Source organism: Penicillium psychrosexuale, assembly GCF_028828465.1.
Source record: "Penicillium psychrosexuale strain IBT 29551 chromosome Unknown utg000005l, whole genome shotgun sequence".
Classification (NCBI taxonomy): Eukaryota; Fungi; Ascomycota; class Eurotiomycetes; order Eurotiales; family Aspergillaceae; genus Penicillium; species Penicillium psychrosexuale.
In genome coordinates this window covers 2,094,696-2,120,305 of record NW_026643190.1, presented here as the reverse complement: position 1 = coordinate 2,120,305, position 25,610 = coordinate 2,094,696, and the positions used below count along the sequence as shown (strand labels likewise).

Genomic DNA, 25,610 nt, shown 5'->3' with positions numbered 1-25,610 from the left:
AGGCTTCATCTTTTTAAACTTGGAATTAAATTTTACAATACATTGTAAAGGGCGGTGTCGAAAGCGGTGCTAAAATAAGGCAACCAGGCACCAAATCCCGGTCTTCGTACCCCCACTGCATTAGTTATTGTCAGAATCTAGGATGAATACTGTCATTTTTCATCCCTGATACAGTTGGGTCACGTGACTGACCAGGCTGGTTTTTCGCCCGAAAAACATCCTTTCATTTTGTTTTGTTTGTTTGATTACTAAGATGTCCACAAGATTGTCATGTTTTAGGACTATTGTCATTTTTAGAGAGTTAGAGAATTGATTGAGATTTTTCTGCCACATATACATTCGCCTTACCACCGTTTTTCCGTCAGTTATAAAAGCACCCCAGAGGCGGAGATAGCAACGCAGACGGTCCGTACGGAGTAGCTAGATTATGGACCATCATTATCCTCCCCAGGACTTCTACAGATACTTTGCGTAGCATTAGAAGTTAGAATCAGTCGTTTCGCTCTGCAACGACTATCTCGACGGCCTCGGTATTAGACTTCTGGCCTAGTGTGTATATTTGGAAAAGGTGAATGTGGCTGTATTGATGGGTAACAGCTTCAAGTAACAGCTACGATGTTCTCACCAACATAGAATCACAGAGAAAGGAGTTGTTTATTCGCTAGGGAAAGAAGCAGCATCTCAGTCCTTCATCTCTTCGTCCTCAAGTTCCAGCCGAGCCATTTCCTCACCCTCAAATTCCAACCGGATCATTTCCTCCTCGTCCCGGGCCACCGCTGCTCTGGCTTCCGCCGCCATTACTCTGCTTTCTGCTGCCTCCATCTCTGCCCGATGACGCCGCATTCTGGCTGCTAACAGTTGCCGTCGTGCTACTCTGCTACCCGGGTTTCGATACAACTCTGTGTGTGCTGCTGTCGCAGGAGGAGTTCTAGAACGAATTGGTGGCTTAGTAAGAGTTGGTGGGGAACGGGATCTGGACCGAGCAGCTGGCCGAGGAAGTTGAACCCGCGACTGCAAGTCTGGGAATGGATTTAGTGGAGTCGATACCACGCTCTGAGCAAACGTCCGAATGGAAGGGTCATGGCCAAGAGAACCAGAGACACTATCAACGTCCATCATGTTCGAAATCGAGGTGGCATTGCTGGAAGTTGCAGGGCCCGCTTGTTGCTGAGAGTGAACAATGTGCCGATTGCCCTTGGCTGTTAGAAGTCGGAGAGTGCCGGCAAAGAACTTGTTATGCTTCGATCTTCTCTCAATGTTCTGAATGACATTCTCAGGCCAGAGGCGCGCGTTTCCTACAACGACGATAGCTTTCTGAGCCCGGCTCAAAGCGACATTGAGTCTATGCTGGTCGGCAATGAAGCGGACCTCCTCAGCAACTTCGCTAGGCTTCGTCAGCAGGACAACCACGATGGGCGCCTCTTGGCCCTGCGCCGCGTCGACAGTCAGATTATCGCGATATAAACAGCCGCGCTCGGTCTCCGCCAAAGTGGCGGCTACAAGGTTCCGCTGGGCTGTGTACGGGCTGATGATCATGACATCGGACGGGCCAATTTGCTCGCCTTCGGTGGACTGGAAATTGTACAGATTTTCCAGCAGAGTCTGCACGGCTTGTACCTGCGCCATGTTCGACCACGATGTCTCATTCGCCGGGCGGAAGGCGACACTGTCCACGGATAGGAACAAGCGTCGGCTGCCAGGAGCGACGGTAGGCATCGCATGCCTGGTCCAAGCATCCCATGTCCTTCCCACTCGATCCAAGTGGTTGACGTTGCTGCCTGAAGCGAGCTTTCCACTGTAGATTGCCTTGTTGAACAACTCCAGGATCTGCGGATGATTCCGGTAGTTGGTCACGAGCGTCTCCTGGGGGTAGCCCGCTTCCATGAGACGAGACAGGAGGGACCGCTTCAGGAACTCGGAGCCCTCATTTGCACCGTCTGAAAGAACAGTCGGAGGCAACTGCCGGGGGTCTCCGATCAGCACAATGACCCGCATTGATTCCATTGTCATTGGAATCATACTTTCTCCCTCCATGCTCTGACCGGCCTCGTCAGAAACATTCACAGATGGTTTGAAGTCTGAAAACTTCAAACATTCTTGCGAGGCATTTGACAGAGTTGTTGCTACGACCTTGCTTTTAGCCAGGACCGTACACACAATCTTGCCGTAGAGGCTCTTCAGCTTGATGACATCCTGGAGGTTGAGTGGGTGGTTATCACTGGTGTCTCGGTCACACAGTTCACGAAGCTCAACACACTCAGGATCATTCGGATGCTCAGCGATATGGTCAAAGACCAGAGAGTGCATCTGGATCGGTTCCATCTCGAGATCCGACTGACTTATGATGGGCTGCCGCCGTAGAGTGGGCCGTTGATTCTGGCTCTCGGCTCGGACCGCCGACATGTGGTATGATGGCGTGCGAAAGCGAACAACCTGTCCACACCAAGATTTCAGGCGACTATCCCGGTTAAGGGCCCGGATCAGAGCCAGGGTGAGGTTGTCAACGCCTTTGTTAGAGGCAGAAGTGAGTAACACCTTGATCTGGAGCGCCATCATGGCAAGAACTATGGCTACCGCTGTGGTCGTCTTGCCTGTTCCAGGGGGACCATGAATAAGGCTTACACCGACCGTGATGGCGGTAGTAGACTTGGTGAATGCCTCTTCTTGTGTTGGATCGAGGTGGCAGAAGTTCCGAACATATTGGAGGCGCTCTTTGGCAATTTGGGAGGGAAGGGAGGAGAGCATCTCGATGGACAAAATGAAGTAGTCAGGACTGGTAAAGTTAAGCTCTGTGCCATGTGCGAGGATAGTCCGACTAAGTGAGAATCCCAGTCCATGGTTTTCACCCTTGTCGCCATATACGAGCGTTTTGGTACCCGCCGTAGTCAATGCCGCGATTTGTTGATCGATTGGAAGGGTATTTGGCTTCGTGGTCATCACAATCTTTCGCTCACTTTCATCAGTCCAGTCGAGGTGACCATAGTAGTCAATGATGAAATCACCTAACGTTTCATCATCGACGACTGTGCCCTTGTATCCCTTGGCCTTGAAATCACCCTCGGTAACAGGCTCAGCTGCTGATATCTCGTCTAGCAGTAGAAAGCTGACGGATGCCATTGCTGTCAGTGTCGGAGGCCGGCCCTCGCAATTCAATTTGACGTGAATGCGGTGCCTCATACCGTTGCCTGATATGGTAGTGATGATTGCGCGGTGTCGAGTGTTCAGGTTGAACACACTGGTTACCAAATCACGCGCAAAAGCCCTCTCAACGTAGCTGGCTTGAACCAGTCTGCTCTGCCGATCGTGGTCGTTGAGGAAGTAGGGCCCAGGGAGTTGCCACACGATGGAAGGCTTGACTCCGCTTGGATCCTCAAGCCACTTTGGCACTACTCGCGGCTCTTGATTGGCCGGATGTTTCCGGTAGAACCAGAAAGCCTGTGGGGGGGCGAGCGTTGCGGGATCAATGCTTCCATACGGACGACGAAGAAGGCTGTTGAGAGTGACGGGATCGGTGTCGCCAAATGGCAGGCGAAGCAAATACTCCAGCCCAGACATTAACTTCCACCCCTTGGAAAGGAATCTCCAAGCTGGGTCACTCCACTGACCCCAGAGAATCAAGTTGTCCTGGACACCAAGAAGCCTTTCCCAGTCCTGAAGAGTAGAAGGGCTAGCATTCTCCGGTGGGAAGCCGATGACGACTGGCGGCCTGCGCATGTGGACTTTGACAAGGTATGCCGTATCCCAAACTCGTTTTCCATCTGCGAAGATTCGCGGCAAGGAAGCTCGATACTGACGGAATGTTTCAGCATCGTCCAGTTCAATTCCTTCGCGGGCAAAGTGGAAGTCGCAATCCTCCGCGGTAAAGATCAGAAGCCCGTTGACACGTTTGCCAATGCAGATCTCGAGTCTGGGCTGCTGTGATTCTAGCACTAGGCGGGACTTCACGTTGACGAAGCTATTCCCGAATGAGATCACGCTAGGCTTCCATTGTCGCAACTCGTTATCACCCTGGGTATCGTGACCCATAGGCTGGTCAAATCCTCGTGCAAATGCGTTGAAATCCATTGCTGGTGATTGTCAAGACCCTATGAGAGTAGACTATGTTAGCCAGTTGATCGTGAGTAAACGAGCGAGGAGCACGGAAAACAGACTGACCTCGTCAGAGGATCAGTGAAGAGGAGCGAGGAGAGGAGCACAGAAAACAGACTGACCTCGTCAGAGGATCAGTGAAGAGGAGCGAGGAGAGGAGCACAGAAAACAGACTGACCTCGTCAGAGGATCAGTGAAGAGGAGCGAGGAGAGGAGCACAGAAAACAGACTGACCTCGTCAGAGGATCAGTGAAGAGGAGCGAGGAGAGGAGCACAGAAAACAGACTGACCTCGTCAGAGGATCAGTGAAGAGGAGCGAGGAGAGGAGCACAGAAAACAGACTGACCTCGTCAGAGGATCAGTGAAGAGGAGCGAGGAGAGGAGCACAGAAAACAGACTGACCTCGTCAGAGGATCAGTGAAGAGGAGCGAGGAGAGGAGCACAGAAAACAGACTGACCTCGTCAGAGGATCAGTGAAGAGGAGCGAGGAGAGGAGCACAGAAAACAGACTGACCTCGTCAGAGGATCAGTGAAGAGGAGCGAGGAGAGCAGCACAGAAAATAGACTGACCTTGTCAGAGGATCAATCAGTAGTGGAAAAATAGAGGAGATGGAGGAAAATTCTCTGCAGGCAAATGGTTCTGGGAGAATGTGGAGGGTGAAGATGTGAGGAAGATAATGTTGGGAAAATCACTCTTGGGATGGGGGTATGACTACCTACCTTCTACACGTGTCTAGGCACGTGAATATCTCAGCAATTCGTTAATCGATGGATAGCTATGAGGTGCTCCCATTACCAACAGACTCACCTGCATCAAAGTGAACAGATGGCATGGCCAACGAACGGCTCACCAAGAATGAAACAACAAACGAAGACGTTTCACGATATCTCTCTAATGCAGTTCTAGGTACCTTGTGGCCACATTTCCGGAAAGTTGACTTGGGAGATACTGTTCTGGATTGCGAGTTGTCACGAGAAAAACTCCATGAAAAGCCGGTAAGCAGTAATCAATGGATACTAATTCATGATATAGATGGATCAACTATGGCATAGGATTTTCCTCAGTCGGCCCATTCTTGCACATGGTACGGAGCTTGATAACCAGTCCTAGCCATTTCGTTCTGTCAATCAAGCCACTCCCCTCGATTCTCTCCCACGTTGCCAAACAGCGCCTCCAATATGTCCGGGACTTCGATTCAAACCAACAAGATGATGCATTTACAAAGTTGGTCAATAAAGCGATTCACAACGGTCGGCACACTCCAAGCAGCGCGAACTAGAGCGAGTCGGAAGAACATGGGATACTTGGACCAGGAGTAAAACATGGAGGTCGAGGTATTTTCCCCTGTCCACATCGGCACCTGGCGCTGGCAGTGAGGTTCAATGGTCATCAGCCTCGGTTCATTGCAAACAAAGAGAGACTGAACTTCTCTTTGAGTCTCGTCATTGTTCGCAGCATGCCTTTAGCCCGAGCATGTGATCAAGAATATCGAGGGAAGATTGAATTGCATCAAGCCTAATTGTGTCGTTCTCCGATTGATCGCGGCCAAGGGCAATCGCCAAATTGTTCACTCTCGGTTGCAAGCGCCCCCGGCAACCTCGAGCATTTCCTCATATTTCTGAGCTGATGGACGCTATCCTACAGTTAGGACAGTGGGGATTCGACCAATGACCCAGAAGTTTCAACCCGTTCGTTCAGAGAATGGTATTGAGCCCACCAACTCGCACCCGGCCGTCAATTCGATCTAAAACTCCTACGAGAACAGCACACGCGGAGTTGTATCGAAATCCGCATAGCAGAGAAGCAGAACGTCAACTGTTGGTAGCTAGAATGGAGCAGAGACGGAGGCAGCCAAAAGCCAGATCAGTGGTTGCCTGGTATGAAGAGGAAACCAGCTAGAACTAGAGGACATGGATCTTGCAGCCAGGACAATTCTTTTTTGCGTGCGATACCATGTTAATGAAAAGATCATGTCACTTTTCCTCTGTCGTTGAAGCTGTTACCAATCAATGCAGTTACGTTGGTTTTCTCACACTAGACCAGAAGTAGAAGTGGGCCTTCCGGCAGCAATTTTATACCCGGCCCTTGCCAAGTGCTCCTCGCTCAACTTACAATCACAGGTTGTCCCCCAAAGGTGGCAATATTAGATGTAGACGATAGCGTTCTGTGATAGATCACATGCTATGAAATATGAAAGAAATCAGGGAATGTTTGTTGAATTTTAGCGTCGAGTTTTATTTTGCCCCTAGTTATTCTATGTACATAAACCTTTCAAAATATAGCGAGTGACCTTAGAAGGTGACTATGCTTAGTCGGGTAGACGCGTCAAGCGGTGACGTTGCTCCAGAAGTGGTCCAGCCTTAGGACTAAGAGAATATCAGCTAACCCCGCATGAATCGCCTGAAGTCGTCATTAATTTTTATCTTTCTAGATAGTGGCGATTTCAGTCGATCCTTCTTCGGATCTCCTCCGTAGAACGATAAGTGGCATTCAAGCATAGAAGCTCGGCCATTTGTTGGTCGATGGAATCAACGGACTACCAGGTGTTTACAAAAGCTGTACAAGCATGACAAAATAGGTCAGACATGTAACACTGATATGATATATTCTTTTGTTTGCTGTGGTTTTGAATGCCTTCGAGTGTCTTTTAAGTGTCTTATTTGAGCTCCTTTTTGAGTGCCTTAGTTTATGTCTTTCTATTCCTATTTCTTGGTATAGCACTTTAGTCAGAAAAGGGCGAAATGGTAACGCTGCCCAGGTGTGATATTCCCACACCGTACGGTCAAGACTGACGAGCCGTGCCGACAAAGTTAAATGGGCCCGGTCTTGGCGTCTTGGCGTCTTGGCAGATGAGAATGACATGCTCTTATTGTGCAACTGTCGGGTATACGATGTATCACACAAGTACTTTGTGCGAATGGCCTTGTTACCTTCTATAAACTCGTACCTAGCACAGCTTCTTACTGTAGATAATGTGCAACTTAATCTCACCTTCTCCGACGATCATATAAATGCCATCGCCAATCACAATGGCGTGCTTCACGCAATTCCCCACACAATTGCGCGATATCCCCTCATTTAAGGTGAGTAGGGAGTAGTTATACCTCGAGCTTTAATATTTATATCATGCACCTCGCACAATTAGCTTCTAATCACTTGCATTCTGCAACCTGGTTCGCCTCCTTATACGAGCTAGATCGCGCCTAAGGATTTTCACCCTGAAAGCTCGCTATGGAAGCTATCAATGCATCGGACGAGAAGACTATGGAGTTCTCAAAGGATTTAGACCTTGAGGCCAACACACGATTAGAATACGACCCATGGCTTCTCGACGACCATCCCCTACGATCGTACCCGACAGAGTGCATCCCAGGCCTGTCACTTTACCTCGACGAATACTACGAGTCCATTGGAAAGCGAAGGGCGCTTCTTTTTCGCGCGGGATGCCTTATCCTCGGATGCCTGTGAGTGTTTCTGTCCCATCTCTGCTAGACAGCCAATCTGACACATTCCTCCCCAGAGCCGCATTCCAATGTCTCCGATGGCTCCCAATCCATATCACACGCACGGGCCCACACCACGCGCACCTTCACCCCCAGAGTGGCGCGTGTACATTTCCGACGCTAGACACGCGACCACAGGCCCTCGAGTCGTCGTTCAACGAGGGATGCGATGGCCTCCGAACGGCGGTCTGGATGCACAACGGGGAGCTGCAGATTGGAGACGCCGGTGTGGAGACTGAGCACGAGCACGTCCTGCAGAGACTCGGTCTCGACCCTCTTATGGAGAAAGTTGCTGAGAACGATGCCACCGCCCGGGCATCCGTTGATCCTGGGATGTCAGGCAGCTTTCATCCTGGTCGGGCTCGGACTTTCTTTTTGGTGCTTGAGGCTAGGACCTCGCTTGACGAATTGTACCCGCGTCTCGTTGAGCAACTCGATACTCTCCGGCAGAGGGGGTATTTGTCCCATTGGGATGGGCAGAATGTTGTTCCGCGCCATTTGACTGTGGTGGTTACGGGGGAGGCATTCTCTGGGAGTGACTGTGTGCATCATTCTTATTCTGACGTGTTCTGGTCTTTACCGGGACCGTTTATGATTACTAAGGATGGCCTCCATCTCTCGCCGGTATGTGTATAGTAGCGTAACCGTTGTTGACTGTGATACCCAATTTGAGTTTAATTTGATGTGCATGATATCATTATATCATTTCCAGGATTGAGTATGTGCTTTAATTGTGTACACATCTATATCTCCACTGCAAACAGCGTAAGATCACAGCACAGAGGTCCACTTTAGAATCTTCTCAGATCTGGATCTAATTCGATTAGAGTAAATACCTCACGGCTCTAAATGAAGCATAAATACGTGCATAGAAATGGAACTCCCCTTTATCCATCGGCCCTGCTCCGTCCAGGTCCCACCCAGAAGAACAATACCGGTGGTCCACGTGGGGCCTTTCATTTCCTCATCGGGACTAGCCGGCTCTTCTATTGAAAATTACAGTTTTCTTTTTGTATTTCGCGTCTTCTTCTCGCTTTTTAAATATCCCCAGTCTATACGCCGTGTAGAATTTCAAATCTAGTAAAAAAAGAGAAAATATGTCGCAAAATGATAAAAGTAGTCGATATACGTCTTTGAAATCGAGAAATCGATTTTATTTTCTATTTTTAGGTGCATGTTATTCCTCGTCACCAACCGGTTTATTACCGGTTTATCACCGACCCGGTAGCTACCCGGTAGTTAATTGACGCATTTCGATCGGTGCAGGGGGTAATTGGCGCAGGTAATCTATTCTTTTCGAGACAAGCGGGAACATCGTCAAAAACAAGCCCGCTAATCCTTGCCCGTTGTGTTGTTTTTCTCGGTGGGACCTGTACCTCGATGGGGCTCCCGTGGGATGCCGGTGAGGATCCAGCGAGATGATCCACGGAAAAGCAGGAAACCCGAGATTTGCAGAGTTCACATCCACAGTTGGGTACCAATTGGCCACCCGATTGGACAAGATAAAGAAAAAAAACAACGCACAACATGGAGAACCCCCCGAGGGAATAAATACAATATACCAGCAGGCCCTAAGAACGGCAATGCCAGCGGTCATCACGACGGGCAGACTTGATATCGTCAACGGTGCAACGAGCCAGGCGCGTGCAGGATTCGCATGGACCAGGACAGGTGCCGATGCACCTTATTGACGAGGTTATCATATCCTGAAACTATGATCCACCTTGTACGCCAATTGAGGAGTTCAATGAAGATCCTCGTGGCGTAATGGGGGTGGAAATTGTCCCTTTTGTTCGGTCATTTCTTCTTCTTCACTCTTTTTTTTTCTCTACTTCGTTCCGTTCGTCTGACACCTTTCCCACGTTAACATTGCCGATCGTGCGGGTCGAATCAGAGTCATTATGAGTGGGGGTCGTCCGAGGGCGAGAGTAAGTCGGAGTAGAACTATCAGCTAAGAAACCACCATCTAACACCGTTCCAGTCCGATGCTCTGCCACAGTCACCGAACCGCAACCGAGCCGCCAGCGATGCAGATTATACCTCACCTAGGAGAACTACCTCACCCAGGAGAACTACCTCACCTCGGAGAACTTCCGCTGAGGATGGCGGCGTTCCTCGGCGATTCAACTCGAATACCTCGACGACACAAAGTAATGGTAGTGCACTACCCAGTCTGATCCCGCGCACCACGCTCGCGCAGCGCACCCAGGGCAAATTCACCCTCGCTGGGCCGGATGGAACCCCCCAGCTGCGTCTGGCGCAGGAACCCTTCGTCCAGCCGGGCTACGCGGATCTCAATCCATCCTATGAACAGGCCTCCAACGCCAGACCGGTCTGGTCGCTGGCCAAACCGTTGCCCCGTGTGGTGCGGCCGAGTATGGTGCCGACCAAAGATGAGCTCTTGCAGAACATGGCGAATGCCCAGCGGCCCACGGAGAACTCGGATAGGTTGGGGCTGGACGTGGACCCGAACGATGTCGAGCAGGGTCGCATTGATAAGACGTCCGATCCGCGGAAGATGGCTGCCCAGGTGAAGGACGCTCGGTTGCAGCGTGAGAATACCTTTATGAGTAAGATTCTCAGTGGGGATGGCGGCAGCTCCATGAGACAGACTTCGCGCATGTCGCGTTCGTCCTCGATCCCGGGGAGACGTACCTCGACATGGGATATGCCGCCGCCGGATCAACAACTGCCCACTGTAGAAGAGGGTGATCATCCAGCCGAAGATGAACATGAACAAGAAGAGCGGCCGATGTCCGCTGACGAGCAGTTCCAGAATAATCAAGACATGGGTGCGCGATTGGACGAACTCTTATCGCTTCCCGAAATGGAAAAGGGGAATTACCCCGAAGACCTGCATCCGCTTGTCCAGGAACTGGTCGAAGACGAAGTGCACAACAACCACACCACTTGGTCCGTCGTCCGTACACACCACCGCGAGGCTCTCGCCGAGGGCCTGGGTGTGTTTGTTTCGCTCACCATGGGCTTCGCCATCGACGTGTCCGTCACCGTCGCCGGCCAGGGTAACCCCAACACAACCGCCTGGGCCTGGGGCTTCGCAACTATGATCGGCATTTACATTTCCGGTGGTGTTTCCGGTGCCCATCTCAACCCAGTCGTGACCATGGTATTGTGGTTCTTCCGTGGTTTCCCCGCCCGCAAAATGCCCGAGTACTTCGCCGCGCAGTTTATAGCCGCCTTCTGCGCGGGTCTCGTCGCGTACGGAATCTACTACGAATCCATCCAGAACTACCTCCTCACCAACACAGACACCGGAATCATCAACAGCTTCGTGACAAATGCGCGTGAGTCGTGGGTGAGTCATACCACGGCGTTCTTCACCGAGTTCGTCGGAACCAGCTTTCTAATCGTCACCATTCTGGCGCTGGGTGATGACCAGAACGCTCCCCCCGGTGCTGGTATGAACTCACTGATTGTCGGCTTGGTCATTACGTCCCTCCTCATGTGCTTTGCTTACCAGACCGGAGCTGCGTTTAACCCGAGTCGTGACTTTGGTCCCCGGCTTGCGCTGCTCGCTCTCGGCTACCCGAACTCGATGTTCACGGACCCTTACTGGTTCTACGGGCCGTGGGTGGGGTGTGTCGGCGGTGGGTTTTTCGGTGCTTTCCTATACGACTTCTTCATCTTCACCGGTGGTGAATCTCCCGTCAACTACCCGCTTGAGCGCACCCAGCGCGCCTTGACGAAGAGTGCGATGAGGTGGAGGCGCCGACTGCGATTGAAACCGAAGCAGTGAGACTGTCCGGTCGAGTGTGGAATATTGTGTTTTTCTATGGCGTTTGAGCGTCACTGTTTTTCTCCCTGCATTTTGTAACAGTATGTCCGGTTAAAGAGGCTAAACATATATCAAATAATACCCAAGGCCTAGTACAATAGGATGTTTTTTTTTTTCGCATTTCATGTCTGAGCAGGGTCATCCTGGCGTTTTCCTGCATATGCAAGTTTCCGGATAACAAGGAACAGGTAATACAAGACACAAACTGGTTTGCAGAATAGGCTTGCAGGTTGGGCATCCGAATGAAAATAGAACTCGATTTACTTACATCATTGGGTTATTTTAGGTTTGTCCCTTCCTGGGCCCGTGACACGGCTTAGTAATCTGGATGGACCGTCCACTGGGTCTTCCAAATTGGTATCCAATTCACGTGAATATCTCGTCTGTTAAGGTTAAGCATTTGTGTCAGTACCTAGGACACTGCCAAGCCAAATTCCAACATCATGCCTCAACTCTTGAGGTACTATAACTGATGTTTCCTAAAGGCTGCTCCTGGCTGATATTCGCCCAAGTCCCGTCAAGGATGTCTTCTCCTTGTCCTCCCATACTTCATATCCGACTTCATCCTATACTTGAAGTTGGCGGGTAAAATTTGAGCTTTGTCTACTCTTCGTTTTGATTTAACAAACCCCAACGCCTCCTTTGGCGGGATACGCAGTTTGCGCATAAGATAGGCGATGATGATCGTTGGCGCACAGTGAACCAGGATCGCCTCGGGCTTATCGTCTGTTGTGGGCTCATCGTCAATAGGTAACGAGGATAATGAGGAAAGGGCAGATCGTCGATGAAGTCGCAGGTATCACTCATATGAACAAGGAGGTCTTGCGTTGATCAGTCTATAGCCTGAACCTATTTGTGTTGATGCGCTGTAACCGTCCTTCTTGTCTGACACCCCCACCTTCTCCATCGGGCATCAGATGATTACGTTGACACGATTCTTTACATGCATTTCGTTGTTCCGTGATGACTCGAGATTGTGAGATTGATGGATTGGGCCCGGCTATGGTTTCCTTAGTCATCAGAACGAGCCACCTGACCCTGTTTATCGACGTTTATGAATTTACCTAGATCTCTATGATCGAGCATGGGCTTAAGTAACTATGTATGCAAGTTGTAACTCCAGTTCTCAGTTTTGCCCACTGAGTAGCTACTTTTCAAAGAAATACTGCCGCTAGCCTGAGTCGGTTCGGTGGCTTAGGTGCACTTAGTCATGACTACCTCATGAGTCTATGGTGGTGCACGCAGCACCAGGGGTCTAATGATACTCCATGTTGCTCAGGAGGTTATCCTTGTATCTTTGTCGCTTAAGAGGCTCATTGTAGCTAGTTAATAGCATGATAGACGCGGGGGCATTCAAATTACCCCATACAATAGTTATTGTATACCTAAAATAAATAGAGGGTCTCTAATATATATTTGACACGTTAAGCTCTTTATAGGGCTAGTATACATTGGGAGCGCGTTGGGTTTCTTGGCAAGGACATTCAGAACAACTATATTATTCAAGATATTTAAGCATCGAGCCAAATTCTAGTTAGGTATTTGTATACGTGTATATAAGATATAAGTCTAAAATGCAACACTTCCCCCCCTTTTCCCCTCTCATATAGGTGCATATGTACCCTGCCACACATCTATGTCGATGTACACAATCCCCGCATGCAAGATTAGGTCTTGGCCCGAAGGCCCATCGCGCTAAAGACCACCGTCATCGCTCACCGTTTTTTCTCCGTTTCCCCCCATCAACTTCGGAAGAAATTTCAAAAGTGGATTATTCTATTTTGATTGTATTTGTGTGTTGATTGTTGACACATTTCCGCCCAAACGCCTATTTCTGCACGTTCCCATTGTCTTGTGCTATCTCCCGGGTCGCGCGATCAACCGCTGATCCTGCAGCTCTGGCCCATTTCCATTTTCTCTTTTCTTCTGCATTTCACTATTCCACCGCCATTCTACTTTCTCATACTTTTTGTCCCTCGATCTTAATCTAGTCCACCAACACATTTTGAACATGGACTATCGACGACTACAACACTCATACCCGCCACGGCCCTCGCCTTTGGGGGCCTCGCAAGAACCTCGCGATCCACACTTCACCGCGCCTTCGACCGAGTCTCGTCAAGAGATTGACAAGTCTCGCCCGTACCCTTCCCCCGCTTCAAACGCTACGAACTCTCCGTCACAGCTCTACCAGTCGGCGGCTTCACATACATCGAATACCCCTCGTGGAGATACTTCCAGCGCATACTTTCCGAGGAATGGCCCAACACAAGCACACCGTCGACATGGGAGTCTCGAGACAAGGAATCATGAACAAATGCATCGCAGGAATAATTCGCAACCTCAGGCTGCTCGTTATCGTGAAGGTAGGCAATCTGTTTGGTTTTGTTTTTACTTTCCCTCTGCTCGGATCCCCCAGATTGAGGATTCCAAGGATCGGACTTGTGCCGTGATTGGTCTGTCCTCCGCAGCCCCGTTTCTGAGTATGGGCGACCGGGGGAATGGTTTCCGTAATCTCCTGATTCAGATGCTCAAAACCACGCGACACATCAAATCCCATTCTCCAAATCCTCCCCCTCTTCCCTTGCCCAGACACCCTGCCCCTGATGGATTTTCCCCGGTGGCGCAGATCGACTGGACGACAGCTCGGGAGCGCTAGTCCAGGTCGGGTCTAGTGCACCCAGAGGAGCCCCTGCCCCTTTCGGACTAGCGTAGGAGCTTCCGGAGTCACGGGTTCTCCTCGCTCTGGCCCTTGCTTTCCCTTTGAACTATTGCTCACTCATTCACAGGGCTCTTAGGTGCCTCCATTATGAATAATACGCCATCACAACACGAACCAGCGCGTCTTACTTCCCAGGGGAACAGTGGAAATCCTGGATTTCCTGGTAAGCACCCGACTGAGGCCCGAGAGCCGTGCAACCGTCCTTGTCGCGATACATGCATTTCGTCACTTATGCGACCGGGACATGCGCGGTCATCTTGAATTTACTCGCTGTATCAAGGGAGATTTGGCTAACTTGAACCCGTCTGATAGGTCCGAACGAACAGCCCGCACCATCCGCGTTTGGAAATCGCCAAATGCCGCCTCCTTCACCCCCACATTCATATTCCTCGCGACCCCAATCAACCCACGCGCCTGGGGGCTCTTTGATGGCGCGCGATATACCTAGCAGTCAGGCGCTCCGACCGGGCAGCAGCATGTCGATTTCCGCTATGTTAGGCTCGGACCCAGATCGGTCTGCGCGAGAACCTGCACGAGAATCTGCGCCGTTCTTTTCGCGACCACCTGCATCGTCGATATTCGGTAGCGCACCATCGTCATCTTCCGCCGCCATGTCCCCACCCAACGCCCCAACAAGACCATTACCGCTCGAAAACTCTTTCTTCCGTCGTTCGAATACACCAGAGAAGCCATTCTCCAAGCCTCAAGGCGCCCGTACCTACCGATCTGGGTCTGGTGGGGGTTCAAGTGTGGGCGCAGAGCAGTCGGTGTTCGGGAGCTTGACGCGCTCATCGCTCTCACAGTATCCCGAGAAGCCACATTCGACGCACCCTTCGCCTAGAATCTCCACGGCAGAGCCACCGTACAACGAACCTCGTCGCATGAGTCTCAACGGTCCAATCACTCGGCCCAGTAGTCAGCCACCCCATGCAGACGCACCCACACGGCCCCCGGGCTACAGTCCGATTTCCCAGCCCGGAGGGGTCGCGGATCGCCCCTTCGAGTCCGGCCCTCGGCCTGCATCTGGGTCGTACGGGAGTCATGATCCACAGCATGGTCGGTTTGCAAACATATTTGGCGAGCGGCGCTCGGAGGATACTGCACAGCGAGAGCGAGAACGGGCTCCAGCGCATGGATCAGACGCCAAGTTGGCCCAGCCTGGATCATACCGGTATGGCTCCCACTACGGCGAACGTGACTCGCTCGATCGTCACCAGAACGGCTCTACATGGGACATCGGTCGCTCTCACCCTCCGTCGCCGGAGAGTAAGCGCTTCCCTGCCCCCGAGCCCGGGTCGAGTTTCGGGTTTGGGGCCATTCAAAGCTACACTAAATCACTGGGGTCGCAACCGGGCGGCAGACAACCTCGGCTTACGCTTCAGTCTCTAAACAGTCAACCAACTCCTCCGCCGCCTCATGATCCGTATCTCAGACACCAAGGGCAGCCTCCACGTATATCATCAACACCTGCTATCACCACATCCACAGCTGCCGCATCATCGGGTTTAGCCGCCCTGGCTGATGAGGGACGCCGCAAAGGAAGTGATGAGCTGCTCCATCATCGCAGCCTACTAGCCGTTGGCGTTGATGGTAAACGCGGTGGCCGTGCATCGCCGCTTCCCCAGGCTGTACAAGGCGCTCAAGCCCCATACATTGGTCCCGCTGGAGAGCCAGCGATCAAGAATGAATTAGGTCGAGTCTTCTCCGGTATTGGCAGCGGCGTGGGTGGCGTCACCGCGACTACTAGTGGCAGCGGGCCATCGACACCATTAGGCTCTAGTCCTTTCAAGCGCGATAGCCTCACAGGCCGCTCAATGAATGGAGAAGGGATGGATGAGGCGTCCAAGCTTGCTCGACCATCCTCTGCAGCCGGCAGACGGTCGAAAAAGTCACGCGACGAGGAGCAGATGGAAATTGAGTCGAATGATGCCCGAGGCGTACTATCAGCACGTAACGCCCGTCGTTCTCGGCATTCCCACCACCATCACCATCAGTATGTTCTACCCAATCAATACAGCTGTCATATGCTAATATTCCTCTAGTCACCACCACCATCGCCACAAGGCAGACGAAGAGGCGGCTACCCTGAGCTCCCTTCAACGTTCTAGCTTCTTCCATCGAACATCCCCAGTGGAGTCTCCTGCCGCACACCATCACCACCCACATTACCACTATCATCACCATCATGTTCCTCGACTCACTATTCCGGTTACATCTCCTATCCGTGAGCCTCGTACTACCGTGAACCTGGAGCCGTTGCTTTCGAGTGTGGCCCATCTTCCTCGACACCACCTTGGCTCAACGCTATACACGCCACGCATCAGTACTCCCACTGCCAAGTCGTCTTTAGATAGCTCCAAGTTTGGATATACAACAACCCCCCAGCCCCTTCCCCGCTTCGAACAGCGAGAGAATTGCACATTTACCGTTCGAGTCCCCCGTTTCCGAATCAATCAATCTCACCGAGAGGAAATCTGCGCCCGGCGCGCGCTCTGGGGGACTGGTATTTATACAGACGACTCCGACCCTGTCGCCGCTGCCATCCACTCCGGCTTCATTCGCGGTGCGTGGGGCGACGACGTGGACGAGTCAATGCTTGATCTCGAGATTAGAGATACCTACCAGCACGCACCGCCACCCGAAGCCACTCCTGACGGCGACGTTCCGGCCAAGGGCCCACGTCTACCACCGATACCTCCAACCGACAAGGACCTGCACATAACCCTACTGATTCTTCCCCGCCTAGCCCAGTACGATAGCACTCTCATGTTCGGGCTGAAGTCCCGCAAATGGGACGGTCGTCATGATGGCATGAGCTTCAAGATTCACGCCGTGGACTGGGTGGACGAGGGCGTTGCTCGTGGCGAAGAGCGCAGCGGCGAGGCCCGTCGGAAACGTCTCCGCACGCTTATGCAGACCGGTCGCATCTGCACCGGGCCTGCCATGGCTAAAATGGATGAGCTACGTCGTACCGGGGTGCAGGTACCTCGCGCCATCGATGGCCAGGATCAACCGGCAGCTGTGCAGCCCGTCTCCTAATTGCGCACCACGTATTGGCTGAATGACTTTTGACTTTTTATTTCCTTTTCCCCGTGGAGCCTAGTCGGTGTTCTGGGTATTCCAAGGTGTTGGCTATTTTTCTTGTCATTTTCCTCTTCGAATTTGTTTTGTTTTATTGGCCGGGTCAACGGGATCGGATGAAAGGGGGTTTCTTTGATTTATTCTTCCCATCTATACATAATCTAGCGCTTTATTTCTTTTCTTACTGCATTGCGCCTGTCATATACTCCATATATCGTATTCCGTACCTTTACGCTAAAAGCTCTCCCCGCATTAGAGGGGATCTCCCGGAGAACCGGAGTATTGAAGTCGGGCTTTTTATATTTTGTGTATGTTTTATATGTATAACTATATTTTATACAGTCACCCCCATTCAACACTATAATAATGTCCTTCACATTCTACATATTTCTCCAGTGCCCCAGCTCTCCCTTGTGACTGTAACTGGGGAAATGGACCGAGGCTCGTGGGTGGATCAGGTATTGGTATTACCGTACTATATCCTTTGCCCCAGGTTCAGATACATATACAAGTTCATAGTCAACACGATAATAAGTACCAAAATTGAAGATAAAAGACATCAAGAAACCAATTATCCAGATCTTCAATTCACAATTCACCTCTTCACCTTCTCCTCGTTCCCCGTGGCAAAGAAATCCAAGTCGATCGGGACTGAGGTCATGTATTTCCCCAGTCCCCGTACCGCGTTTTACCGGCTTCCCCGCCAGCCGAGGTTTCTACTTTTAAGCGTCATTCGGCCATTCTTTCTATTCTCCCTTTAAGCTTCACCTGGACGTCCACTCCTCCGAATACCCCCAAACGAACCTTTCAGTCAACCAGAGGGATGTTCACTGCTTCTGCTCGAAGCCGTCTTTCTAACCTGTCAAGGCAACGCGTTCCGAACACTCTGCTCGCCCGCTCGGTAAGTCGGTTACATATGCTGTGGAATGCTGCGGAATGCAGTGAAATCGCCCGGGATCAATCCATTGACACGCATATAGACTCTCAAAATGGCTCCCCGACGAGCAGCATCTTCCGTCCCTGAGGGTTAGTGACACAGACGTCCGGCGCGACGTGGGCACACCAGATTCAACGCTGACAGAAGAGCAGGATACAAGGAGGACCTCTCCAAGGGCAAGATGCTTCGTTTCGAAGACTCCCTCCCCAGACTCCCCGTTCCCTCCCTAGAAGAGACCAGCCGTCGATACCTCAAGTCCGTCCACGCTGTCGTCTCCGAGTCCGAGTATGAGCGCACCAAGCACGCCGTGGAGGAATTCGTCCGCCCCGGTGGTCAGGGTGAGTCTCTGCAGAAGCGTCTTTTGGCTCGTGCCGCCGACCCGAAGATCAAGAACTGGCTCTCCGAATGGTGGAACCAGGCCGCCTACCTCGCTTACCGCGACCCCGTCATCCCTTACGTCTCCTACTTCTACTCCTACCGGGACGACCGCCAGCGTCGCAACCCAGCCAAGCGCGCCGCTGCCATCACCACTGCCGCGCTCGAGTTCAAGTCGCAGGTCGATGATGGCTCTCTGGAGCCCGAGTACCTCCGCAAGGAGCCTCAGGCCATGAGCTCGTACCAGTACATGTTCAACTGCTGCCGTATCCCCTCCGAGGGCGCGGATTTCGCTCGCAAGTATCCTGCTTCCGAGAACCAGCACATCGTCGTGGTGCGCAAGAACCAGTATTTCAAGCTCCCGGTCGTTATAGACGGTCAACAGCTCAACGTCTCTGAGTTGGAGAAACAGTTCCAGCGCATCTACGATACCGCACAGCCCGCGCCCCCTGTTGGCGTGCTGACTGTTGCGGACCGTGATCACTGGACCGCTGCTCGTAAGACCCTCGTTGCTCTTGACCCTGCCAATGAGCTGGCCTTGCAGGATATTGAGTCTGCTGGCTTCGTGGTCTGTTTGGATGATGCGCGCCCTGTCACTCTGACTGAGCGCTGCTCGCAGTACTGGCACGGTGATGGCTCCAACCGCTGGTTCGACAAGCCTCTGCAGTTCATTATCAACGACAATGGCACCGCTGGTTTCATGGGTGAGCACAGCATGATGGACGGCACTCCCACCCACCGCTTGAACGATTACGTCAACAACGTCATCTTCAACAAGAAGATCGACCTTTCCGCCAAGACCGTGCGCTCGCAGCTTGCCGACCCCAAGCCCATCGAGTTCAAGCTGGACGACGCCGCCAACGAGGCTATCGACTTCGCAACCCAATACCACCGCAAGCAGATCGGCTCCCACGAGCTGGTCGTCCAGGCCTACCAGGGCTACGGCAAGGGTCTGATCAAGAAGTTCAAGTGCAGCCCCGATGCCTTCGTCCAGATGACCATCCAGCTGGCCTACTTCAAGATGTACGGCAAGAACCGTCCCACCTACGAGTCCGCCTCCACCCGCAAGTTCGCCGAAGGCCGCACAGAGACCACCCGCACCGTCTCCGACGAGAGCGTCGCCTTCTGCAAGGCTCACGAGGACAGCACCACCCCTCGCGAGGAGATCGTCAAGCTCTTCCGCGCTGCCCTCGCCCAGCACACCAAGTACACCCAGGAGGCTAGCGCCGGCCACGGTGTCGACCGTCACCTATTCGGTCTGAAGAAGCTTCTCCAGCCCGGCGAGAAGCTGCCCGAGATCTACCAGGATCCCGCATACACCTACTCTTCCTCTTGGTACCTCTCCACCTCCCAGCTGAGCTCCGAATACTTCAACGGATACGGATGGAGCCAGGTTATTGACGATGGTTTCGGAATTGCCTACATGATCAACGAGAACAGGTAAGCACTAGCCCCGACCCTATATATGCTTATCTAACTAATCTTTCCAGCCTCAACTTCAACATCGTCTGCAAGCGTCTTGGCGCCGACCGCATGAGCCACTACCTTAGTGAAGCTGCCACTGAGCTTCGTGACCTGCTCATGCCCGACTTGGCTGCCCAGCCTGAGAAGCCGAAGCTGTAGGTGTGTCTTGCATATACCCGGTTTTTATTACTTTTGGTGCTTTTGGATTTATGTTTCCTTACTCCAGCGCCTGATAGATGAATATATATTTCAACTTGGAATGTCTGTACGGAGTATTTACATTTGTTATTGTACACACCTTTTTCTTTTTCTTTGAATTGATATATTTATTCTTCGTAACCATTTTTCTATTCCAGAGTCTATCAAAGTACGATAGTATTTCTTTCCCGGGGTTTCAGCTAGCATTAGTTCGTTTAGACAAATGAAACCCCAACTTAGTGCTGTACGATAATATTTCCAAAGTCATATCTCAACCCAGTTCTATATTTCAAGACATTCCGAATACCCTCAAAGATCAAAGTCCACGCAACTCCGAGAGCTTCGCAGGAGCCACCCACATCGGGGAATTAAAGCCGTCTACGACTCCACCACGACATTCCTCTCCAATCATTGCAGCACCACTCTATGAATCAGTCGTTTTTCGTCGTTTCTAGCCCAAAAGAGTCAGAAATAATGTCGGTGATACGACCACGGCCCGACGCTATAGCACCGTTACGCGTCCATGGCGTCTCTACTATCAAAACCAACGCCCACCTCAATCCCATCCCTCAGTCTTGCTCTCCTCAACAGAGATACATGTACTCCGTACATACATACCCATTGAACAATGCGGTACACAGAGAAACGCCTCTGGGCCCTGTCCCTATCCCTAACCCTCTGTTCCCCATCGCAAGCATTCACCCTCAATAATACCAACACAACAGCCAACGCAAACTACATCTTCAACTCAATCCAGTCAACCCTCCGCCACTATGAATCATCCATCTACCCAAACGGCATGTCCTTCTTCATAGCCACCGTCGAAAAGGGAACACGCTTCTACCACGGCACCGGGACGCCAGACCCTATCGTCGGCGTGGAATGGTTAGCCTTTAAACCGGAGCATTCGCTTGGTTTCGCGCATCGTACACACGGACAGAAGGGATTCATGCACAAGAATGACGAGCATGACCATCGAAACGAAGATAGAAGTCAAGGTCAAGATCAAGATCAAGCTCCTCTTAGGAATCCCCCTGTCCATCCGCACGGAAACAAAAACACAAACGAAGACACAGACCCCGTCAACGCGGGCTACCTCCACACCTACGCCGCCGCAAAAGACCTCCGTCTCCTCTACATAGACGGCATGTCCGCCGGTCCAGGCGGCGCCCTCGAGTCCCAGGACCGCATCCTCTTCAACGATACCATTTCCCATCCGACGCCCGGCCCGCGTCCGCCTGTCGGTGGTCCGCCGGAGGAGAAGGAGCGCGCGTTCCAGACTTGTCGGATGGTGAAGGAGGTTTGGGGGGAGAGGGTTGATGGTATTGCTCGTACCGAGGGCGATTTTGAGATTATTCTTTGTTCGTTTGAGCGCGATCTTGAGGTTGTGGCTATTACGCAGACGAAGCCGCAGGTTGGTGGTGGTGGCCCCGGTGGTCCTGGTGGTCCTGGTGGTCCTGGTGGTCCTGGTGGCGGAAGGGGGGAGGAAGGGTGGGAGGAAGGGTCCCGGTGGTCCTCATGGCCCTGGTGGCCCCGGTGGCCCTCGTGGGCGGCCACAGGGTGGTGATTGTTGCTCGATCGATGCGCGGTATGACCGGTTACTTGGGCAGAAAGTCCGTCTGGACTTCGATCACTTCGTCACGGCGTATGGATACGACCTTGATCTTTTCCCTGGGGATTCGAAAATTCCGTTGCTGGATCATATTCCCAGTGAGGAGTTTGAGCCTGTTCGATCGGACATCAATGAGATGGTTAACACTCTTCGGCCGGTTGACTATCCCTTTGATTGGCAGGCTGTTGCTGATATGATTGTTTTCCGGTACTCGGATGAACTGCGGACTCTGGCAGCTGGCAATTTCTCGTCGGTTGATGTTCTTCGGGCGAGGATTGAGGATGTGTTGGAGCCTTTCATTGATTATAGGGACTTTGGGGCCCGGGAGGATATTGTTGGGTTGTGTCGGAATGAGTTTATTCCTGCTTCTGCTCCTGCTCCTGCTGAGTCTCTTGCTGGCCAGGTTGTGTCTTCCATTTCTCGGGAGGTCTGTGCTACTTTGGCATCCGGGCTGTTGGATGGGAAGGATTTGGATGAGACTGTGGAGAGTTTCAAGCAGCTTGTTTCGTTCTTGGGCTGGACTACGTGGAAGTAAGGATGGGTCGCTATTCGAGTGAGACTGTTATTCTTAGACTCGGATAGAAATGCCAATTAGGTCTTGTGCAAGGGATTACCTTGAATAATTGAAGTCGTTTATTGCGTTGACGCAGTTCAACTTCTGAGTATTTACGTATAACGCAACGAATGAAGTCGACATGTATTGTCATGGATTTCTACATTAATTTCAGGTTTCCCATAGACCTCGCCACTTCCAATGGGAAGTTTTGCTAGCGACAGCAACAGGCCATGAACTTCATACAAAACACTGTCAGAACTGCAACCTTGACAAGCGCATAGAGTCACATCGCCACGAAAGAAATGGGAACCGTCCTCGAAAGATGGGATATACTGACCCTCATGAAAATCTAGGCGCCAAGACTGAAAAATCGAAACCGGTTGCTTGCGGGAGGATTGCCTGTGGTTATTCTGTGGTATTGCATAGAGTATTGAACAATTAGGCTGATGTCCGGGTTCTCGCCTGTATCAATCATATCACCCCTGTGCGGGTCAACGAGCTACGACTCGTGATGAATGCGCTTTTCAGTCTTTACCGTCTCGCGTTGTACTCACGGCAGGCGGGTCCGTGGTTTCGGTCCCCGCTTGCCCCGACGCAAACCCCGAAGGAGTTGTTGCGGAGGCGGAGGACGCACCGTGGGAAGTCGTCAGGCCACCGATTTGCCTCTCTGTGGAGAAAATTAGTATATGTATGGAGTACGCGCTTAAATAAGATCCACTCTCGGGGTGGGGTTACTCCGAATTACTGTGGGCTCAAGAAAAAAAAACGCTAAACCGGAATTCTCTTACCTAGTTCCCGGATGCGTTGCCGAAGGAGCACGTTTTCTCGGGCTAGAGAGCTCGCTTCGGCTTGGTAAAATGCACTCTCGTCCCGGCTACCGCGCCGAGATGCACTATCCCGCAACCCCGGAAATGGCTCCACGCTTTCTCCGCGCGAGTCTAGCGGTCGCAAGTTAGGTGACGCCGCTTGACTGGGAGGCCGCGAGCTTCGGCGGTTTGATGAAGAAGAGATCGATAATCTGTTGCCGACAGGAGGTGTCGGGCCGGGTGGGAAGAAGGCCGATCGTTCCGATGCCGGAGTTGTGTCGTCGATTGCAGCGGTGGATTGTGGGTTATGTTGCTGCTGGTATTGATGCAATTGGGCCTGCTGGCTGCGGATCATCAGAAGAAGCCGGTTCTACATTTCATAGTTACTCGGTTAGCTTCCTACAAGGCTGAAAGGGATGATTGACCCACCACTTGTGCTTCTTGTTCTTGCTCCAGCTCTTGGTGTAGCTCCCCCAGCGATGGTGCACGCTGGTGATGAGGATCTGCTGTCGCGAAGATGGGACTTGACGGGCTGGCTGTGCGGAATGCATGTCCGATCGGGCTGCGATGGTCACGGTGGTCTAACGCGGGTAACTCGCTGCTAGGTCCTGGACTAGTACCCAGCATCTCGTTCACGTTCGAATTAATACCGGCAGTGGATCGACGTTCAGATACCGATAGTCGGCCTATGCTTGAGCCACGGGAGGTGTTCGGGTTCACGGGCACCGGACCAGTTCCAGGAGCGGCCATATTACGTTGCGGGATGGAGGAGGAGGTTGAAGAGGAACGGGATGGAGGAAGGGAATTCAGATCCGGTGACATCTTTGATTGGTAACTGCGTTGACGTCGAGGAATATGTATGATGCGAAGCTCTAATCTGTAGTAACGTCAGACAATCCCGTGAGGATCTGCTGACTCAGCTACCGCTTTCGCGGGGTCGGTCATGTGACACGGACGCCGTTTATGGAAACCGACGCCTGAGGCTGAATGGCTAGAATGCTCCAGCCTGTCTCTACAAGACCCAGTCTGACAGTATTTACACCCCGAGTGAACATGGTACAACTCGGATTCTTTCTCTCGGGGCTTATATGATTCTTCCGGAATATGGACCAGGCCAGACTTTCCACGGGTACGAAGGTCACGGCACAGCAAATCATATCTTGGCCCCTGGTTGCGCGCAAGCCAAGGAGAGGAACACGCCGGTTTCTCTATGTGGCGCTCAAATTTACAATTTCTAAAAGTCATACTTCTATACCGACATGTAAAACAAAATCCGGGGATCGCCGCAAAGATCTTCAGTGTCGCGTGGCGCTCCAGATACGATCGACAAAAAGCACGAGAGTCCGGGTCCGGGGGATGTGGGATGGACTGTAGTTGTTTCCGGACAACGTACATTCCGTACATTCCCCCTTGAATGTGACTAGCAAAACCTTCTTTTTGCTTTTACCCCAGTGGGCAATGGCGGGTATCGGTAATCATGGGGAAATGTACTCCGAGTGAACGATTCTGCAAGGGGGAGATCAGGCCATCTGCTGGTAATGCGGTTATGGTTGTGGTTGACTCGTTGACTGGTTGACAAGTACGTAATTGGCCTCCTTCCACTCGTTATTCTGGAACGTAAAGCCGAAAGATGACCGAAGAGCATTTTCCCTCCTTTGCAGATCGAAGGATTTGATAATCCGACAGACAAAGAAAAAAAAAAAATTTCAATCCTCCGTACTCAGCCGATTACAATGTAAGCGAAGGGTAAGCGTGCTCAGGTCAGAACAAGAGTTATGGCTCCCAAGCCCTGATGACGATCTAACGCCACGCCCGTAATATGAACCACAGTGACTCTAGTGCATTTAGCCGCAGTGCCTGTCCTGGATATGATTGACGAATGACCTGATCTCTTGTGGTCAACCTGACGTCACATATGGGCAAGGCAAGTCATGGGCGACTTGGCAATATCTTGTTTTAACAAGGAACATGTTGAGTTTCGTGGGAGCAATGGGCGTTTTTCTCTTCCCCACAGCGTTTTTTTGTTTTTTTCAGCCCCTTTTGTCATTTTCATAGACTTTGTACCCGAGTCCACTCCGTACCACGCAGAACTTCAGTCGCATATGGAGAACCATGCGGCCGGGCACGGTCGGCAATAACCCCGGCTCCTTGCTTCGCGGGGCACATGGGGTTTGATATCCCGATCGTCGGTATACTTTGATGTAGATTTGACGTGGCATGTAAGAAGATATTGGACAGACTCGAAGCGGACATTCTCTCGGCCCAGAACGGCAAACGGGGAAGTCGACTGGACATGACCGTAGTTGTCTCCAATGTGGGTCCGATTACCCCAATGAGAGGGTTCCTATTCCGGCTAATTAGCCCTGGAAGTACCAGAAAGCATCGAATCCTTTTCACCCATGGGCTGTATATTGGAGGCAATTCCGTAGACGACAAAGCGTCCAAAGAGGCAAAAGAGGGACAGAGAAAA

At 51.8% G+C, this 25,610-nt stretch overlaps 8 protein-coding genes across 8 annotated transcripts; 6 read left to right on the top strand and 2 right to left on the bottom strand.

Moving 5' to 3' along the window:
- Nucleotides 1-681: 681 nt before the first annotated feature.
- Nucleotides 682-4,065, bottom strand: N7518_009723 (uncharacterized protein; the record flags this gene model as incomplete). Its single annotated transcript, XM_057190649.1, has 1 exon — nucleotides 682-4,065. The coding sequence occupies one exon, from the start codon at nucleotides 4,063-4,065 to the stop codon at nucleotides 682-684; it is 3,384 nt and encodes a 1,127-aa protein (XP_057038305.1).
- Nucleotides 4,066-5,074: 1,009 nt separating this feature from the next.
- Nucleotides 5,075-5,369, top strand: N7518_009722 (uncharacterized protein; the record flags this gene model as incomplete). The annotated part of the gene is made up of 2 exons (XM_057190648.1): nucleotides 5,075-5,085; nucleotides 5,123-5,369. 2 exons carry the CDS (start codon nucleotides 5,075-5,077, stop codon nucleotides 5,367-5,369), a joined length of 258 nt encoding a protein of 85 aa, XP_057038304.1.
- A 1,952-nt stretch (nucleotides 5,370-7,321) lies between these two features.
- On the top strand, nucleotides 7,322-8,453 carry N7518_009721 (uncharacterized protein; the record flags this gene model as incomplete). Its single annotated transcript, XM_057190647.1, has 3 exons — nucleotides 7,322-7,554; nucleotides 7,611-8,217; nucleotides 8,421-8,453. 3 exons carry the CDS (start codon nucleotides 7,322-7,324, stop codon nucleotides 8,451-8,453), a joined length of 873 nt encoding a protein of 290 aa, XP_057038303.1.
- Nucleotides 8,454-9,494: 1,041 nt separating this feature from the next.
- On the top strand, nucleotides 9,495-11,350 carry N7518_009720 (MIP/aquaporin family protein; the record flags this gene model as incomplete). Its single annotated transcript, XM_057190646.1, has 2 exons — nucleotides 9,495-9,521; nucleotides 9,575-11,350. 2 exons carry the CDS (start codon nucleotides 9,495-9,497, stop codon nucleotides 11,348-11,350), a joined length of 1,803 nt encoding a protein of 600 aa, XP_057038302.1.
- A 2,050-nt stretch (nucleotides 11,351-13,400) lies between these two features.
- On the top strand, nucleotides 13,401-17,150 carry N7518_009719 (uncharacterized protein; the record flags this gene model as incomplete). The annotated part of the gene is made up of 4 exons (XM_057190645.1): nucleotides 13,401-13,755; nucleotides 14,179-14,274; nucleotides 14,424-16,104; nucleotides 16,154-17,150. 4 exons carry the CDS (start codon nucleotides 13,401-13,403, stop codon nucleotides 17,148-17,150), a joined length of 3,129 nt encoding a protein of 1,042 aa, XP_057038301.1.
- Nucleotides 17,151-18,015: 865 nt separating this feature from the next.
- On the top strand, nucleotides 18,016-20,127 carry N7518_009718 (carnitine O-acetyltransferase CAT2; the record flags this gene model as incomplete). The annotated part of the gene is made up of 4 exons (XM_057190644.1): nucleotides 18,016-18,093; nucleotides 18,173-18,218; nucleotides 18,282-19,944; nucleotides 19,995-20,127. The coding sequence occupies 4 exons, from the start codon at nucleotides 18,016-18,018 to the stop codon at nucleotides 20,125-20,127; spliced, it is 1,920 nt and encodes a 639-aa protein (XP_057038300.1).
- A 667-nt stretch (nucleotides 20,128-20,794) lies between these two features.
- Nucleotides 20,795-22,313, top strand: N7518_009717 (uncharacterized protein; the record flags this gene model as incomplete). Its single annotated transcript, XM_057190643.1, has 2 exons — nucleotides 20,795-21,587; nucleotides 21,646-22,313. The coding sequence occupies 2 exons, from the start codon at nucleotides 20,795-20,797 to the stop codon at nucleotides 22,311-22,313; spliced, it is 1,461 nt and encodes a 486-aa protein (XP_057038299.1).
- A 545-nt stretch (nucleotides 22,314-22,858) lies between these two features.
- On the bottom strand, nucleotides 22,859-23,962 carry N7518_009716 (uncharacterized protein; the record flags this gene model as incomplete). The annotated part of the gene is made up of 3 exons (XM_057190642.1): nucleotides 22,859-23,001; nucleotides 23,123-23,510; nucleotides 23,570-23,962. 3 exons carry the CDS (start codon nucleotides 23,960-23,962, stop codon nucleotides 22,859-22,861), a joined length of 924 nt encoding a protein of 307 aa, XP_057038298.1.
- Nucleotides 23,963-25,610: the final 1,648 nt, after the last annotated feature.